Source organism: Entelurus aequoreus, linkage group LG02 (assembly GCF_033978785.1).
Source record: "Entelurus aequoreus isolate RoL-2023_Sb linkage group LG02, RoL_Eaeq_v1.1, whole genome shotgun sequence".
Taxonomy (NCBI): Eukaryota; Metazoa; Chordata; class Actinopteri; order Syngnathiformes; family Syngnathidae; genus Entelurus; species Entelurus aequoreus.
The window spans coordinates 66743927-66760564 of NC_084732.1; the positions used below are offsets into that span (position 1 = coordinate 66743927).

Genomic DNA, 16638 nt, shown 5'->3' on the forward strand with positions numbered 1-16638 from the left:
TTAAGGCAGCCAAGGAAGAGGAGATAACTCCTCTGTCGGAACTCACTAACATCGTAAGAAAGAAGCTCATCACGTTGAGGAGGGCCTAATGGCACCGAAGGAGGGGAAAGGAAAAGGCACGGAAGCGAAGCGCCTTCATAGGCAACCCCTTCACCTTCACTAAGAGGCTTTTGGGCCAGAAGCGAAGTGGTCACCTCGCTTGCCCTGTAGAAGAGATTGACCATCATCTCAATGCCACCTTCAGTGACTCTTCAAGAGATCAAGAGCTTGGCCCTTCTGAGGCACTGGTGACTCCAGCAGATCCAGTGTCCCAATTCAACAGTGATGAACCCACCCTGGCAGAGGTTAAGGAAGTTGTGAAAGCTGCTAGATCTGGTTCGGTCCCCGGCCCCAGCGGTGTACCCTACAAGGTCTACAAGCAGTGTCCACGGCTCCTCAAGCGTCTGTGGAAGATCTTGAAGGTGATTTGGCGGAGAGGGAAAGTCTCTGCTCAGTGGAGATACGCGGAGGGCGTCTGGATCCCGAAAGAAGAGAACTCCAGCAACATCGAGCAGTTTCGTATAATCTCGCTGCTCAGCGTTGAGAGCAAGATTTTCTTTAAGATCCTGTCCCAACGACTTACCGAGTTCCTCTTGAAGAACGCCTACATAGACACCTCTGTCCAGAAGGGGGGAGTACCTGGAGTGCCTGGGTGCCTGGAGCATACAGGAGTGGTGACACAGTTGATCCGGGAGGCAAGGGAGAACAAAGGAGATTTGGCAACTCTCTGGCTTGACTTAACCAACGCCTACGGAACTATCCCGCATAAACTTGTTGAAATAGCACTGACAAGACACCATGTTCCTGGGAAAATCTGTAACCTCATCATGGACTACTACAACAACTTCGAAGCAAGCGTCTCCTCAAGCCAAGTAACATCTGCCTGGCACCGCCTGGAGAAGGGCATAATCACTGGTTGTACAATCTCAGTGTCACTCTTCTCCTTGGCAATGTACATGATTGTCAAGTCTGCGGAGGTTGAATGCAGAGGGCCAAAATCAAGATCTGGGACCCGGCAGCCCCCCATAAGAGCTTTTATGGATGACTTGACAGTGATGACCACATCTGTGCCTGGGTGCAGGTGGCTCCTCCAGGGGCTTGAACGGCTCATCACATGGGCAAAGATGAGCTTCAAGCCAGCAAAGTCCAGGTCTCTGGTCCTAAAGAAAGGTAAAGTGGCCGACCATTTCCGCTTTACAGTTGGAGGGTACTTGATTCCAACGGTGACCGAAAGACCTGTTAAGAGCCTGGGCAAGATCTTTGATAGCTCCCTGAAGGACGCAGTGGCCTTGCAGCAGACAAAGAGCGACCTGACCTCATGGCTCACAGCCATCGACAAATCTGGTCTCCCAGGAAAGTTTAAAGCCTGGATGTACCAACACGGAGTCTTGCCTAGAATACTCTGGCCTCTGTTAATCTACGAGGTACCAATGACAACGGTTGAGGTACTAGAGAAGACCATCAGCCAGTTCCTGAGGAGATGGCTGGGGCTCCCTCGGTCCTTAAGCAGCATTGCTCTTTATGGCCATTCCACCAAGCTGCAGCTCCCTCTCAGGGGACTGTTGGAGGAATTCAAAGTCACCCGCTCCAGAGAGGTAATGATGTACAGAGACTCCGCAGATGTCAAGGTCGCCTCGGCAGGAATCGTTGTTAAAACCGGGAGGAAGTGGCAGGCACAAGAAGCCGTAAGCAGAGCAGAGGCGCGGCTGAGGCACAAAACCTTGTTGGGTACTGTGGCAAGGGGAAGGGCAGGCCTCGGCAGCTTTCCAAAGCCACGTTGGGACCGGGCCCGTGGCAAGGAGAAGCGCCAACTGGTCCAAGAGGAGATCCGTGCAGAGGTGGAGGAAGAACGTTGCTGCCGGATGGTCAGCATGTCCAAACAAGGGGCGTGGACAAGGTGGGAGCATGCAGAACCTCGAAAACTCACCTGGGCAGAGCTCTGGAGAGCTGAACCTCTGCGCACAAAATTCCTCATACAGTCTGTGTACGATGTCCTCCCATGCCCCGCCAACCTGCACATCTGGGGCCTAGCAGACACTCCGGAGTGTAAACTGTGCCAGAGGAGGGGCACCTTGGAGCACATCCTGAGCTGTTGCCCAAAGGCACTAGGGGAGGGGCGGTATCGCTGGCGCCACGACCAAGTTTTAAAAGCCCTGGCGGATTCTATCTGCGCAGCGATACAAAACAGCAAGTCCCAGGCCGCCCCGAAGCAGTCAATCACCTTCATCAGAGCAGGACAGAAGGCAAGCCGCCAGCCCAACTTCTCAGGAGGGCTCCTGGCCACCGCTCGTGACTGGCAGCTCCATGTTGACCTGGGAAGGCAACTCAAGTTCCCGGCCAATATCGCTTCCACGTCACTCCGCCCAGACATGGTGTTAACATCGGAGTCATCCAAGCAAGTGGTGCTACTGGAGCTGACTGTTCCCTGGGAGGAGCGAATTGACGAAGCAAATGAGCGAAAGAGGGCCAAATACGCTGAGCTCACTGTAGAGTGTCGGAGTAACGGCTGGAGAGCCCGCTGTGAACCAGTCGAGATTGGGTGCAGAGGTTTTGCTGGTCACTCACTACAGCGTGTGTTCAGAATCCTTGGCATAAGAGGACTGCAGTCGAGAAAAGCCACCAAGAACATCCTAGAGGCCGCAGAAAAGGCCTCCCGGTGGCTGTGGATCCGTAGGGGGGATCCGTGGTGCGCTACTTGGACACAGGCCGGGGTCTGATCACCCCCGGCTGGGTCGCCCGGGCGAGGGTGTCTGATGATTAAAGACCCGAAACACCCTATGACCCCGGGTTTATCACTGATGACGTGTCCAAGCATCACCGTGAGGTGTATTCAAGTTCTTATATATATATATATATATATATATATATATATATATATATATATATATATATATATATATATATATATATATATATATATATATATATATATATATATATATAGTACAGGCCAAACTTTTGGACACACCTTCTCATTTCAATGTGTTTTATTTCTTTATTTTCATGACTATTTACATAGATTGTCACTGAAGGCATCAAAACTAAGACACCTGTGAAGTAAAAAAACATTTCAGGTGACTACCTCTTGAAGCTAATCGAGAGAATGCCAATAGTGTGCAAAACAGTAATCAGAGCAAACGGTGGCTATTTTGAAGAAACTAGAATGTAAAACATGTTTTCAGTTATTCCACCTTTTTTTGATGCCTTCAGTGACAATCTACAATCTGCATTTAATGAGAAGGGGTGTCCAAACTTTTGGCCTCTACTTTATATATATATATATATATATATATATATATATATATATATATATATATATATATATATATATATATATATATATATATATATATATATGCTGAAGACAGGGGTGGGTGGGTCTGTCTCAGCCTGTCACCATCACATCTCCACCTCGTCGCTGCCACCACAGCCTTGGAGGGCAATAGACTACAGACTGCGGTGAAGTAGACCGGCTTCAACGCGTGAAGAAGCCTACAATTTTTGGTTGTGTTTTCCGCTCCATTTGCTGAATGGCGATATACGATATATATCTCGATATTTTTTCCGTATTTTCCGTATCATTTAACATAATGTCATTTTTTGCTGCTTCAACACAGCTCAATCAACACAGAAAAAGGTGAAGTGAAATAACTTAGTTGTTAACTGTAGTTCAATAATGCTTGTCTTTCTCGCAGACAGACAGGGCTTTGCTGTCTGTAACACACACGCACGCACACACACCGCAAAATGAGCTAACGTTACGCTAAAAGCTAATTAGCCTTCACCTCAAGGACTGCGAGCGAGCTGAGCTGCCGCTTATGTTTCTAGAACGTCAACGGGCTCATAGTGATGTTACTAGTAGTTGACTGGGAGGTGTTTATTATAATTTGGGGAGAGTCCAAAACAAATGATATTTTCATAACTTGTTTAAATATGAATTGGTTTAAGAAATATAGTAAGTAAGAAATATAGTAAGAACAGTTCAATTGTAATATGTGACACACTTTTAAATCATTAGGATTGTTAAATGGCTTTAAAATGAGCTTTCAATGTAGATAAATGAAAAATATAATGAAATACATACATTTAATTTTGGAGCTGATGTATACATCAGAGCTGCCAAACCTCACGCTTTCAGCATGAGTCCTGCAATTTAACCCATTTCACGCCACATTGACATTTATCATGCTTGTATTTCCCTATCCACCACTCTACTCTTTGTTTTTGCCATAATAATAAACTTTTTTCCTCACGGTTTGCCGTAGCTCAGGTAACTCTGATTGACTGAGATGACCAATGCCAGAATAATCCATAAATTCTTGTGCCTAAATCTAGCCAACCACGGATAATAATATTTATAATATTTGACGCAAAGCATTAGCATTATTAAATGGCTTTAAAAACAGTTTTAATGGCAAAAAAAATCAGTTTTTAAAATTGTGCTAGCTTACTGACACACCACCATTTTGGGGCAGCTTTATAGTCACATGATAACACCAAAAGGTTTTGCAGCTTTTTTTTTTTACAAGCATTGTTCTCACAGATAATCGTAATTAGGAAACTATTTTCAAAAACTATCAAAATGGAGCAGCAGCAAGGAGGCTGAAGACGTAAGGAGCTGCTGGGTTGTCTTTTTTAAGGTGTCAGAGGAGTATTTGCTCACCCAAATCCTCAGATTCAAAAAGGTGGGCACTGTCGACACCAATCTTGCAACACCAATAGAGGAAGTTTGCTGTGTTGTCTCTGGCAAAGAATGATCCTGACGTTGCATCAGCTCTCCAGTGGATCACTCTTCTAGGGAAAGGCTGCACACAACACACACATAAAACGACGTGCAAAGTTTAGTTTAGTTTAGTCTTTATTTGAAGGGACAATGCACCGAAACATTAAACTCAAAGACAGATATGTTCTGTACCAGATTATAGCTAAATAGCTAATTTCCATCTGCAGTCCCTGGCTAACTAAATTAAAGGGATACAAAAATCATGCAATAAAACTATGACAATAAAATTATACTATAGCATGTAATCAAATTAAGAAAAGTCATAAAATGCCCTTTCATGGACACATACTTAATATACAACACAACCACACCTCATTTACATCATCACACAAAGACAATACATGCTCTTGTTCACATCTGTCATCCTTTGTTAAAAACAACCATGATTTTAACAGACACACCTCACAATTTACAACAAAAATGCTCTCATGGATAAATATAATACACATTAAGTTGATGTGTCAAACATAGTGCCCACCTTAGTGACCGTGTGAGCAGCTTTGATTGCTCCAAAGCCACTTTTTAACGTCAATTAGGAGGAAGCAGGAGGAGCCAAATTAATTTCTAAACAGCATAATTGTATCCACGAAAATATGTACAAGATGCTGATGGTGTGTTTGATGGCGAAGCAGCTCGCTGGTTGCCAACCGTCCCTTGAAAAATGTTATTGTCCCATGTTTAGAAGCAAAAGTACGCTTTTCGTATTGAGCTGCCAAGGGACGCACTTTGTCCAGTATTTTTATTACCAGGTGTAAGTGGCCATCAGAGCCGATTGTTTTGTAATTATGTTCCTGGGTTGGTCAAGTGGCAAAAGAGTAGGGAAGCGTTATTTTAGCAAAATTATTTGCAGACGTAAAGCTCAATCTGTGCGCGTGTAATTCAATTTGTGTGTCTGAATATCAATCCGAGTGTGTGTATTGAGAGCCGCCTACGTGTGTTTTAAGTTGTCTGTCCCTAATCAGAAAGAACCCTTGATAGGCTACTTTCAAGGGAATTTTGCAACACTTCTGCCATGTAGCATTTGAGGGAGCACATCCAGAATAGTGAGTGTGTAATATAGGCGTGTCAAAGTCAAGGCCCGCGGGCCAGATCCGGCCTGCGAATTAATTATCTATGGCCCCCGGGATGATATTTGATTAGTATTAGAACCGGCCCGCAGGCCACAGCCGCCTGCTGCTGTTTTTCACGTACCAATACTCCATCAGTGTTGGCGCTAGGAATTTTCAAAATGTCAAGTCATAAAAATTGGGCCCCCCAGTAAATTTTTGGAGTCCCATATTTTTTTGTAACCGTTTTAGAAAACAAATGATAATTGTATGCATTATCCTGTTATATCTCACATTCTATATTGTTTTGGAAAAAATTTGTCATGAACATTACTTAATTAATTTTAAAAAATAATACAAAAGAAAACACATTTTTATGCATATAGAATAGAATAGAATAGAATAGAATAGAATAGAATAGAATGGACTTTATTGTCATTGTGTAATAAATTACACAAGAGCTAATAAAGAAAAAACTAACAATTGGGGTTAAGGGGGAGGAGTATATTTATAGCTAGAATTCACTGAAATTAAAGTATTTACTATATTTATATATATATATATATATATATATATATATATATATATATATATATATATATATATATATATATATATATATATATATATATAGTACAGTAATGAAAACACAGTTGTTCTACTAACTATACTGTACTTGCTGCTTACTTAAAACAAAAATAACACTTACCTTTCACTATTTGAGTAGCTTTTGTTCTGCCATTTGAGTACTGGCGAGCGATCTCTGAATCTGGGAACATATCCTTCACGGATTTGTTGAAAACATCCGCAAATGAGAACGGGATGTTGCTTGCAAGGTGGCCCATAATACTGCGTTGCTGCCACCTTGTGCTTCTCTGACCGTTCATGAGTGACTATATCCATTCGGCCACCGTGTTATGGGTTATAGAAAAACCTATGGATAAAGGAGACGTATATAATAGTCTCCTTTTCAGGTGAGAGGACGCTAAAGGCAGTGCCTTTAAGGCACGCCCCCAATATAGTTTGTCCGGCTGGAAATTGCCGTAGTTTTGAGGCAATGCATGATGGGAATCCGGATGTTGTGTGTCGGTGTATTAACGTGCCGGCTGGAATAAACACACGCTGAGAAATAGCTCCGTACCTGCCTACTTTATGGGTTATAGATAAACCTATGGATAACGGAGACATATATAATAGACTCCTTTTCAGGTGAGAGAGGACGCTAAAGGCAGTGCCTTTAAGGCACGCCCCCAATATTGTTGTCTGGCTGGAAATCGGGAGATTTTCGGGAGAAGGTTGTCCCGGGAGATTTTCGGGAGAGGCACTGAAATTCGGGAGTCTCCCGGAAAATTCGGCAAGTATGCTTCATGGATCTAAACTTTACCACTGCCGGTATTTTTTTTCTATATTTTTTTCCATATTTTTGTTGTAGTATTTTCAGAATGTGTTTGTTCTTTTTTTGGCCAAGGTAAGACAAATAAAACAATCTGAAGTTGTCTTTATTTTTTTAGTTTTAATGCCATGATTTTAGTAGTCCGGCTCGCATGTGCACATATATTCCTCCATGCGGCCCCTGGGCTAAATTGAGTTTTACACCGCCGGGTGTAATACAACCTGTGCGCGCCTATTCAGTAGAGCGTGCACGTAATACAATCTGCATGTGCGTATCTGAGGTGTGCCTACATTTAACCAACCACAGGAGACACCACGCATATTCAAACCAATCAGAAAAAACGTATAGCTGAGGTTGAAAGAGACGCCAAGACTCGCCTTCGTTGTTTTTGATTGGTTTGAATTGTGCGGTGTCTTTTGTGGTTGGTTAAATGTAACCACATGGCTAGGTCTGGGATTGGTTATTTTGATCTGTCTGTCTAGCAATTTAAAGATGTAAAAACAAAAAAAGTTGTCTGTCTGTAACTCCCCCTTGCCTTTTCTTATACTAGGGTTGTACAGTATACCGGTACTAGTATAGTATCGCAGTACTAAAAAGATTACAGTTGGTACAAAGTGAGGCTGCATTGACAAGAAAAAGAAAGTTTGATCATATTACCTGCACTGGCTTCCTGTGCACTTAAGATGTCACTTTAAGGTTTTACTACTTACCTATAAAATACTACACGGTCTAGCTCCAGCCTATCTTGCTGATTGTATTGTACCATATGTCCCGGCAAGAAATCTGCGTTCAAAGAACTCCGGCTTATTAGTGATTCCCAGAACCCCAAAAAAGTCTGCGGGCTATAGAGCGTTTTCTATTCGGGCTCCAGTTCTATGGAATGCCCTCCCGGTAACAGTTAGAGATGCTACCTCAGTAGAAGCATTTAAGTCCCATCTTAAAACTCATTTGTATACTCTAGCCTTTAAATCAGTGCTCCCCAAACTACGGCCCGTGGGCCGGATCCGGCCCCCCAGCATCCAAAATCCGGCCCACAGGAAGTCCCAAGTTAAAAAATTGTTGTTTTTTTTTGTTTGTTTTTTTAAATCTTTCCTTTCTAATCTAATGCTAGGAGGAGATGGAGTATCAGTGGTGTGTAATTTTTTCCACATTAAAGAGCTATGAGTGTGCAATATGCTTACATTTAATGACAAATGAACACAATATAGCATAAAGACAACAACCACACTGAGTGGAGATCTCCTTTATAAATAAAGCACAATTGAAATGTTGCCAGTCATGATAATAAAACACAAATATCTCACCTCTCTTTTTGTCAGAGTAGTTTTTAATAGTGATGAAAGTAAGAGTTGAACACTGAGTTTTCATTGTTTTAAGTTAAGCAGAACAAACTTGTGTCAAAGAAATATGTTTATTTTTATTCTGTTAAGTTAAGCAGGATCACTTTCTACTTAAGACAACAATTATTTTATTCTATTAATTTACTTATTTTGTACAAAAAATACTATTGAACAATTGTTTTTGCTGCTCACTGCTCCCCTCACCTCCCAGGGGTGAACAAGGGGATGGGTCAAATGCAGAGGGTAATTTCACCACACCTAGTGTGTGTGTGACTATCATTGGTACTTCAACTTTAATTTTAAATTGTCAGTCATCAGGTCATGTAATCCACAAATGTTGAATGGAAGCAACTCTGAAACATTCAACAAACATGAAGAGTCCAGTTGCCTTAATTCAACCTTTGTGGATAGTATAAGACTCCTGCCATACCAAAACAAATTAGGTCGACCAGCCATGCAAGTTGTCCATTTTTTATTTTTTTTCTGGGAGTTGGCAACCCTACTCGCAGGAGATACCATAGAAGTCCACTCTCAAGGTAAATGCTGTACATTATTATTACACTCCTTCATGAAACTACTCTAGTTGTTTGAGTACATTGTATGGGTAAAACAGTTCAACAAATCCACAGTGCGAATCTTATTACAGTTTTGTGACATCGTTTTCGATACAGTTTGGGGTACATTGTTGTTCTTTTTAACATCCCAGGATATCTTTTATCCCAATAAACCACCATTACCATTTATCAGCATTAGAAAAATCTTAAAAGTGAATCCTAAAGCTCATGACCTTGAATTAAATGCAAAAATTCCAACATATATTGATACAATATGTCATCATTGGACCACTTTTTCCAGATTTTCAAATCAAAGCATAAATGTAATGTAGTAATGTGCCAAAAACTGCTTTTAGTTTGCATGCTTTCAAGTAAAATAAAGCATACACAAGGAAGCAGTAGTTATTATTCCATCAATGGTGGCCAAAGCTGTCAAGTTTTAAATAACTTACCAATGAAGATGTTGAAGATGCTACAATCCCTGGCATTGGTGTTCGCATCAACAACAGTAGGCTAGCCTTAGCATTAGCATTAGCACATTAGTGTTAGCATTAGCATTAGCACAATGCTTTTCTTTGCTTTTCAGTCGATTTATAGACGACACATAAATTTGTAAGAAAGTATATCACCTGACATGTATACGTTATTTCATCCCTAGTACATTCAATTGTATTGTTTTTGATACAATATGTGTTATTTAGAATTTAATGTATCCTATTTAGAAGCATGTTACAGGTTGAAATTACGGTGTTCTGAGGGCCAAAAACAGATGAATGGACTTTCAATTAATTTCAATTGAGAAAGTTGATTTGTGGTACAGGTGTTTTGAGTTACGCACTCTGTCACAGAAGAAATTGAACTTGTACAGTATGTCAAAGCACGACTGTCCTGGTAAATAGTTTGGTAAATGACCATGAAAAATGACGCGTCAATCCGAATAAATTAAAATTATGAATACAATTGAATTGATAAATAATTGTGTAGTTTTGCTGTAGCACCTTGCCGTTTTTACTGTGGCTCATCTTGTCTTGGAGGAACTGGGCCGTTTGACAAAGAAGAACACCATTGTCCAGTCTGTCCATTAGACTGTCGGCGGTGAGGTCCACACCTGCACACAAACACGCACACGCACACGCACACACACACACACACACACATACTGGTTATCATTTGGAATGGGGACCAAGTTTTTGATCATCACTTGCGGGGACCACCCTTTCTACAGGTTGTGGAGGCATAAAAAAAAATTAGGTAAACTGGCCACTGCCCAGTTAGCTCATACACGTCTTTAAATCTCTGGATTGACGAAGTAATGTTTGAGTTTGAGTTTATTTCGAACATGCAAGCATAAATGTGCTGATCATTCTTACTGGGGACCCTGGGGAAAAAGAGTTAATATGGTTCATGGGGACCAAATTTAAATAATTTTGCATAATTCACACAAATTTGTACGTGACTACTGAGGACCATTTAAAAAAAAAAAGTTCAAATTAAATATGACATGATCCTCAGAATACAGCACTACAGCTGTCCTCTTATAGGACGTTTCACCACTTAAATGTTAAAGCAAATCTCACACTCAAACCAACCAGTAAACATGTTTTATAGGCCAAAGCCTAAAAATCACTTAGGCATCTTCAGAATGGATCTGACTATCATTTAAAAAGGTTTCCCTTTAGGGGACCTGTTTTTTTGTCCCCATACCGTCAGAGGTCCCCTAAAGGTGACTGTGTAAACAGAGCGATGTCCCCATTAAGTAAGCATCGCCAGAACACACACACACACACACACACAAACATACACACATTCACATGCACACATTTAAAAGTATACTTGTAAACAATTTACTTGCAGTGCATCCGGAAAGTATTCACCTCGCTTCACTTTTTCCACATTCTGTTAAAGGCCTACTGAAATGAAATTTTCTTATTTAAACGGGAATAGCAGGTCTGTTCTATGTGTCATACTTGATCATTTCGCTATATTGCCATATTTTTGCTGAAAGGATTTAGTAGAGAACATCGACGATAAAGTTCGCAACTTTTGGTTGCTGATGAAAAAGCCTTGCCTGTACCGGAAGTAGCGTGACATCACAGGTTGAAGGGCTCCTCACATTTGCACATTGTTTACACCAGCAGCGAGAGCGATTCGAACCGAGAAAGCGATGATTACCCCATTAATTTGAGCCAGGATGAAAGATTCGTGGATGAGGAAAGTGAGAGTGAAGGATTAGAGTGCAGTGCAGGACGTCAGGGTGTATCTTTTTTCGCTCTGACCGTAACTTAGGTACAAGGGCTCATTGGATTCCACACTTTCTCCTTTTTCTATTGTGGATCACGGATTTGTATTTTAAACCACCTCGGATACTATATCCTCTTGAAAATGAGAGTCGAGAACGCGAAATGGACATTCACAGTGACTTTTATCTCCACGACAATACATCGGTGAAGCACTTTAGCTTCGGAGCTAACGTGATAGCATCGTGCTTAACTGCGGATACAAACAGAAGAAACATGCCCCTGACTGGAAGGATAAACAGAAGATCAACAATACTACTATTACTTCTACTATCAGGAGACACCGAACCAAACCCTGGACCTGTAACCACACGGTTAATGCTGTCCAGCCTGGCGAAGCCTAGCAATGTTGTTGCTAACGACGCCATTGAAGCTAACTTAGCTACGGGACCTCAACATTAGCTCTCCACCTACGCCAGTCCTCATCTGCTCATCACGACCCGTGCTCACCTGCGTCCTAGCGATCGACGGCGCGACGAAGGACTTCACCCGATCATCGGTGCGGTCGGCGGCTAGCGTCGTATAGCGCGTCTGCTATCCAACTCAAAGTCCTCCTGGTTGTGTTGCTGTAGCCAGTTGTAATACACTGATCCCACCTACAGCTTTCTTCTTTGCTGTCTCCATTGTTCATTAAACAAATTGCAAAAGATTCACCAACACAGATGTCCAGAATACTGTGGAAATTTTCGATGAAAACAGACACTGTTTGTATTGGGACACAATGGTGTCCCAATACTTCCGTTCAATCCGTGACATCACGCGCAAACGTCATCATACCGAGACGTTTTCAGACGGATATTTCCCGGGAAATTCAAAATTGCACTTTATAAGTTAACCCGGCCGTATTGGCATGTGTTGCAATGTTAAGATTTCATCATTGATATATAAACTATCAGACTGCGTGGTCGGTAGTAGTGGGTTTCAGTAGGCCTTTAAATCTCTGGATTGATGAAGTAATGTGCTGATCATTCTTACTGGGGACCCTGGGGAAAAAAGTTCAAATTAAATATGACATGATCCTCAGAATACAGCACTACAGCTGCCCTCTTATAGGACGTTTCACCACTTAAATGTTAAAGCAAATCTCACACTCAAACTAACCAGTAAACAAGTTTTATAGGCCAAAGCCTAAAAATCACTTAGGCATCTTCAGAATGGATCTGACTATCATTTAAAAAGGTTTCCCTTTAGGGGACCTGTTTTTTTGTCCCCATACCGTCAGAGGTCCCCTAAAGGTGACTGTGTAAACAGAGCGATGTCCCCATTAAGTAAGCATTTACCAGAACACACACACACACACACACACACACACACACACACACACACACACACACACACACACACACACACACACACACACACACACACACACACACACACACAAACATACACACAATCACATGCACACAATTAAAAGTATACTTGCATCTGGAAAGTATTCACCTCGCTTCACTTTTTCCACATTCTGTTATGTTACAGCCTTTTCCCAAAATGGAATAAATTAATTTTTTTCCTTGAAATTCTACATACAATAACCCGTAATGACAATGTGAAACGTTTTTTTTTTATTTAGCAAATGAATTAAAGATAAAAATCCAAAAAATCACATGTACATATGTATTAACAGCATTTGCTCAATATTCTGCCAAATGTTGATGCACCTTTGGCAGCAATTACAGCCTCCAGTCTTATCGAGTTCAATACCACAAACTTGGCACACTTATCTTTGGGCAGTTTCACCTATTCCTCTTTGTAGCACCTCTCAAGCTCCATCAGGTTGGATGAGAAGCGTTGGTTTTCACCCAGGATGTCTCTCTACATTGGTGCATTCATCTTTCCCTCTATCCTGACTAGTCTTCCAGTTCCTGCCACTGAAAAAACATCCCCACAGCATGATGCTGCCACCACCATGCTTCACTGTAGGGATGGTATTGGCCTGGTGATGAGCGGTGCCTGGTTTCCTCCAAACATGACGCCTGGCGTTCATCAGACCAGAGAATCTCGTTTCTCATGGTCTGAGAGTCTTTCAGGAGCATATGACACACCTTTTTTTTTACTAAGAAAAGGCTTCCATCTGACCACTCTACCATGCAGGCCTGATTGGTGGTTTGCTGCAGAGATGGTTGTCCTTCTGGAAGGTTCTTCTCACTCCGCAGAGAAATGCTGTAGCTCTGACAGAGTCACCATCGGGTTCTTGGTCACCTCCCTAATTAGACTAAAATGATTGCAGCAATGTACAGAGACATCCTGGAGGAAAACCAACGCTTACCATCCAAGCTGATGGAGCTTGAGAAGTGCTGCAAAGAGGAATGGGTGAAACTGCCCAAAAATAGGTGTGCCAAGCTTGTGGCATCGTAATCAAAATGACTTTAGGCTGTAATGGCTGTCAAAGGTGCATCAGCAATTTCACTTCACTTGACACTTTTGCTTTCTTTTGCTTTGGTGCGCTGCCACCAGAACAGTCTGCCTCACGTTTTTGGGGACATTCTTATGGGTAAAGTTGAAAAGTTACTAAGGCTCGAACATCAACCCTCTTCTTTTCTGAGTGTATGTAAATGACCTGCCATTTGTATGTGAGGATGTCAATATCCAAACGTATGCAGATGACACAGTTATTTATACTTGGGGAAATGGCGGTGAAACAGTTGCTAAAAAATTTACAGCAGCCATGGAGAAGGTGGCAAGATGGCTACATGGGGACGGCGTGGCGAAGTTGGTAGAGTGGCTGTGCCAGCAATCGGAGGGTTGCTGGGGTTCAATCCCCACCTTCTACCATCCTAGTCACGTCCGTTGTGTCCTTGGGCAATACACTTCACCCTTGCTACTGATGGGTGCTGGTTAGCGCCTTGCATGGCAGCTCCCGCCATCAGTGTGTGAATGTGTGTGTGGGAATGGGTGAATGTGGAAATACTGTCAAAGCGCTTTGAGTACCTTGAAGGTGGAAAAGCGCTATACAAGTATAACCCATTTATCATTTATTTACATAACTCTTGTCTCACATTAAAAATTAAGAAAACGGCAACAATGTATTTTGTAAACAAATATAAAACGTCATCCTTTCCGAATATAACAGTAAAAAGGGAAATAATACAACATGTTGGTAAATATTGTTATTTGGGTGTCATTTTAGACCCAAAAAACACATTAAAAAGTTGTGCCAAAATCTCAAGTACAACATAAAAATGTTCAAATGTATCAGGAATTCGTTAACACTGGAGACAGCTCAAACTTATTTTAACAAAATTATTGTGTCTCGTTTTTATTATTGTATAACATGTTGGTTCCAGCCAAGAAAAAACACACTGAGGCCATTGGAAACTGTGCACAAACAATCGCTCAAAATCCTTGACCGAAAACCACAACAACACCATCACTGTTTAGTTCTTCAAAAATATAGACTTTTAAATTTTGACAACATTCCAAGATTAGCATCAATACGAATGGCCCATAGAATCCTAAATAACACTGCACCAGCGCCACTTAAGCGCTTTGTCCAGTTTACATCTGCTGTGACAACTAGAAAGACACAGGCCTCCACCAGGGGGCAGTGTAGCGTACCCAGATGTAAAAACCTCTTTTCCACAATCAGCCTTTTCATAAAAAGCGATAAAGGAATGGAACGACCTCGCAACAAACCTGAAAAGCCAAACAGATTTTTCTTCATCCACAGTCGAACTTAAAAAGTGGCTATGGAGCAATCAAAGCTGCTCACACTGAGGTCACTGAGGCGGGCACTATGTTTGACCCACACGTCCACTTTATGTGCATTATATTCATGCATGAGAGCATTTTATTGTGAGCTATAAGATGTGTCTGTTGAAATGATAGTTGTTGTTTTTTTTTTTTACAAATGATGACAGATGTGAACGAGAGCATGTATTTTCTATCTGTATCACGTTTCTCAGTTCGAACGTTAAGTATCTTGTCTTTGCAGTGCATTCAATTGAATATAGACTGAAAAGGATTTGCCAATCTTTGTATTCTGTTTTTATTCACGATTTACACAACGTGCCAACTTCAATGGTTTCGGGTTTTGTACAAGTATGTGTCAATGGGAGGGCATTTTATGACTGTTCTTACTTTGATTACATGCTATCGTATATTGGTATTATTAATATTTTATTGCATGTTATTGTATATTTTTAATTTAGGTTGCCAGGGACTGCAGATGGAAATGAGTTTAGCTATAATCTAGAGCAGAACATATCTGTATTTGAGTTTAATGTCTCTCTGCACTGTCCCTTCAAAAAAAAGACTCAACTAAACAAAAATTAAGTGAAGTCACATAGTTCTCAGTCTAGCCATGTATTGCTGCGCCTACATATTATTCCGCCACAGGCACAATGTAGTTCTCTTAATAGTGTTAATAATTGTTGGAAGTGCGTTCGTAACCCATAAATGTTGTAAAACGAGGACCACCTGTACCGTTTCTTACCAACACCAATTATTAAATCACATTTTGCATCGGAATCAAAAACGTATTTCCATCAATCAAATAAAGAAAACATTATTTGATAACCTTTATTAGGGCCCATGCAACAAATCATAACTGGGCAAACGCCCAATTGTATCTTTTATAACAGGGGTCCCCAAACTACGGCCCGCGGGCCGGATATGGCCCCCCAGCGTCCAAAATCCGGCCCGCGGGAAGTCCCAAGTTAAAAAAAATAAATAATTGATTTTTATTTTATTTTGTATAATTTTTTTTGTTTTAATTTGTCCTTACTAGTCCATTTTCTACTGTCTCATAGCCACTCAGGCAAATCATATTGTCTAAAAATGCATTTTACCATCGATAACGTGACATGTAGCAAGTGCGCTCTTTAAGTCAATTAGTGTGCGAGGAATATACTGTATATGTATGAATACATATATATATATATATATATATATATATATATATATATATATATATATATATATATATATATATATATAGATATATATATATATATAGATATATATATATATATATATATATAGATATATATATGTATATATATATATATATATATGTATATATATATATCTATATATATATCTATCTATATATATATATATATATATATATATATATATATATATATAGATAGATAGATATATATATATATATATACACACACATATACATACATACACATATACATATATATATATATATATATATATATATATATATATATATA

At 40.7% G+C, this 16638-nt stretch overlaps 1 protein-coding gene across 1 annotated transcript in view; it reads right to left on the reverse strand.

The window, feature by feature from the left end:
• gas2b (growth arrest-specific 2b) overlaps positions 1-16638 on the reverse strand; it is a 74289-nt gene that overhangs the window by 39893 nt on the left and 17758 nt on the right. The window contains exons 3-4 of the mRNA XM_062030914.1: positions 10154-10263; positions 4703-4844 (exon numbers count right to left, since the gene is read on the reverse strand). Of these exons, the coding sequence (XP_061886898.1) occupies positions 4703-4844; positions 10154-10263 (252 nt within the window). The remainder of the gene's footprint in view (positions 1-4702; positions 4845-10153; positions 10264-16638) is intronic.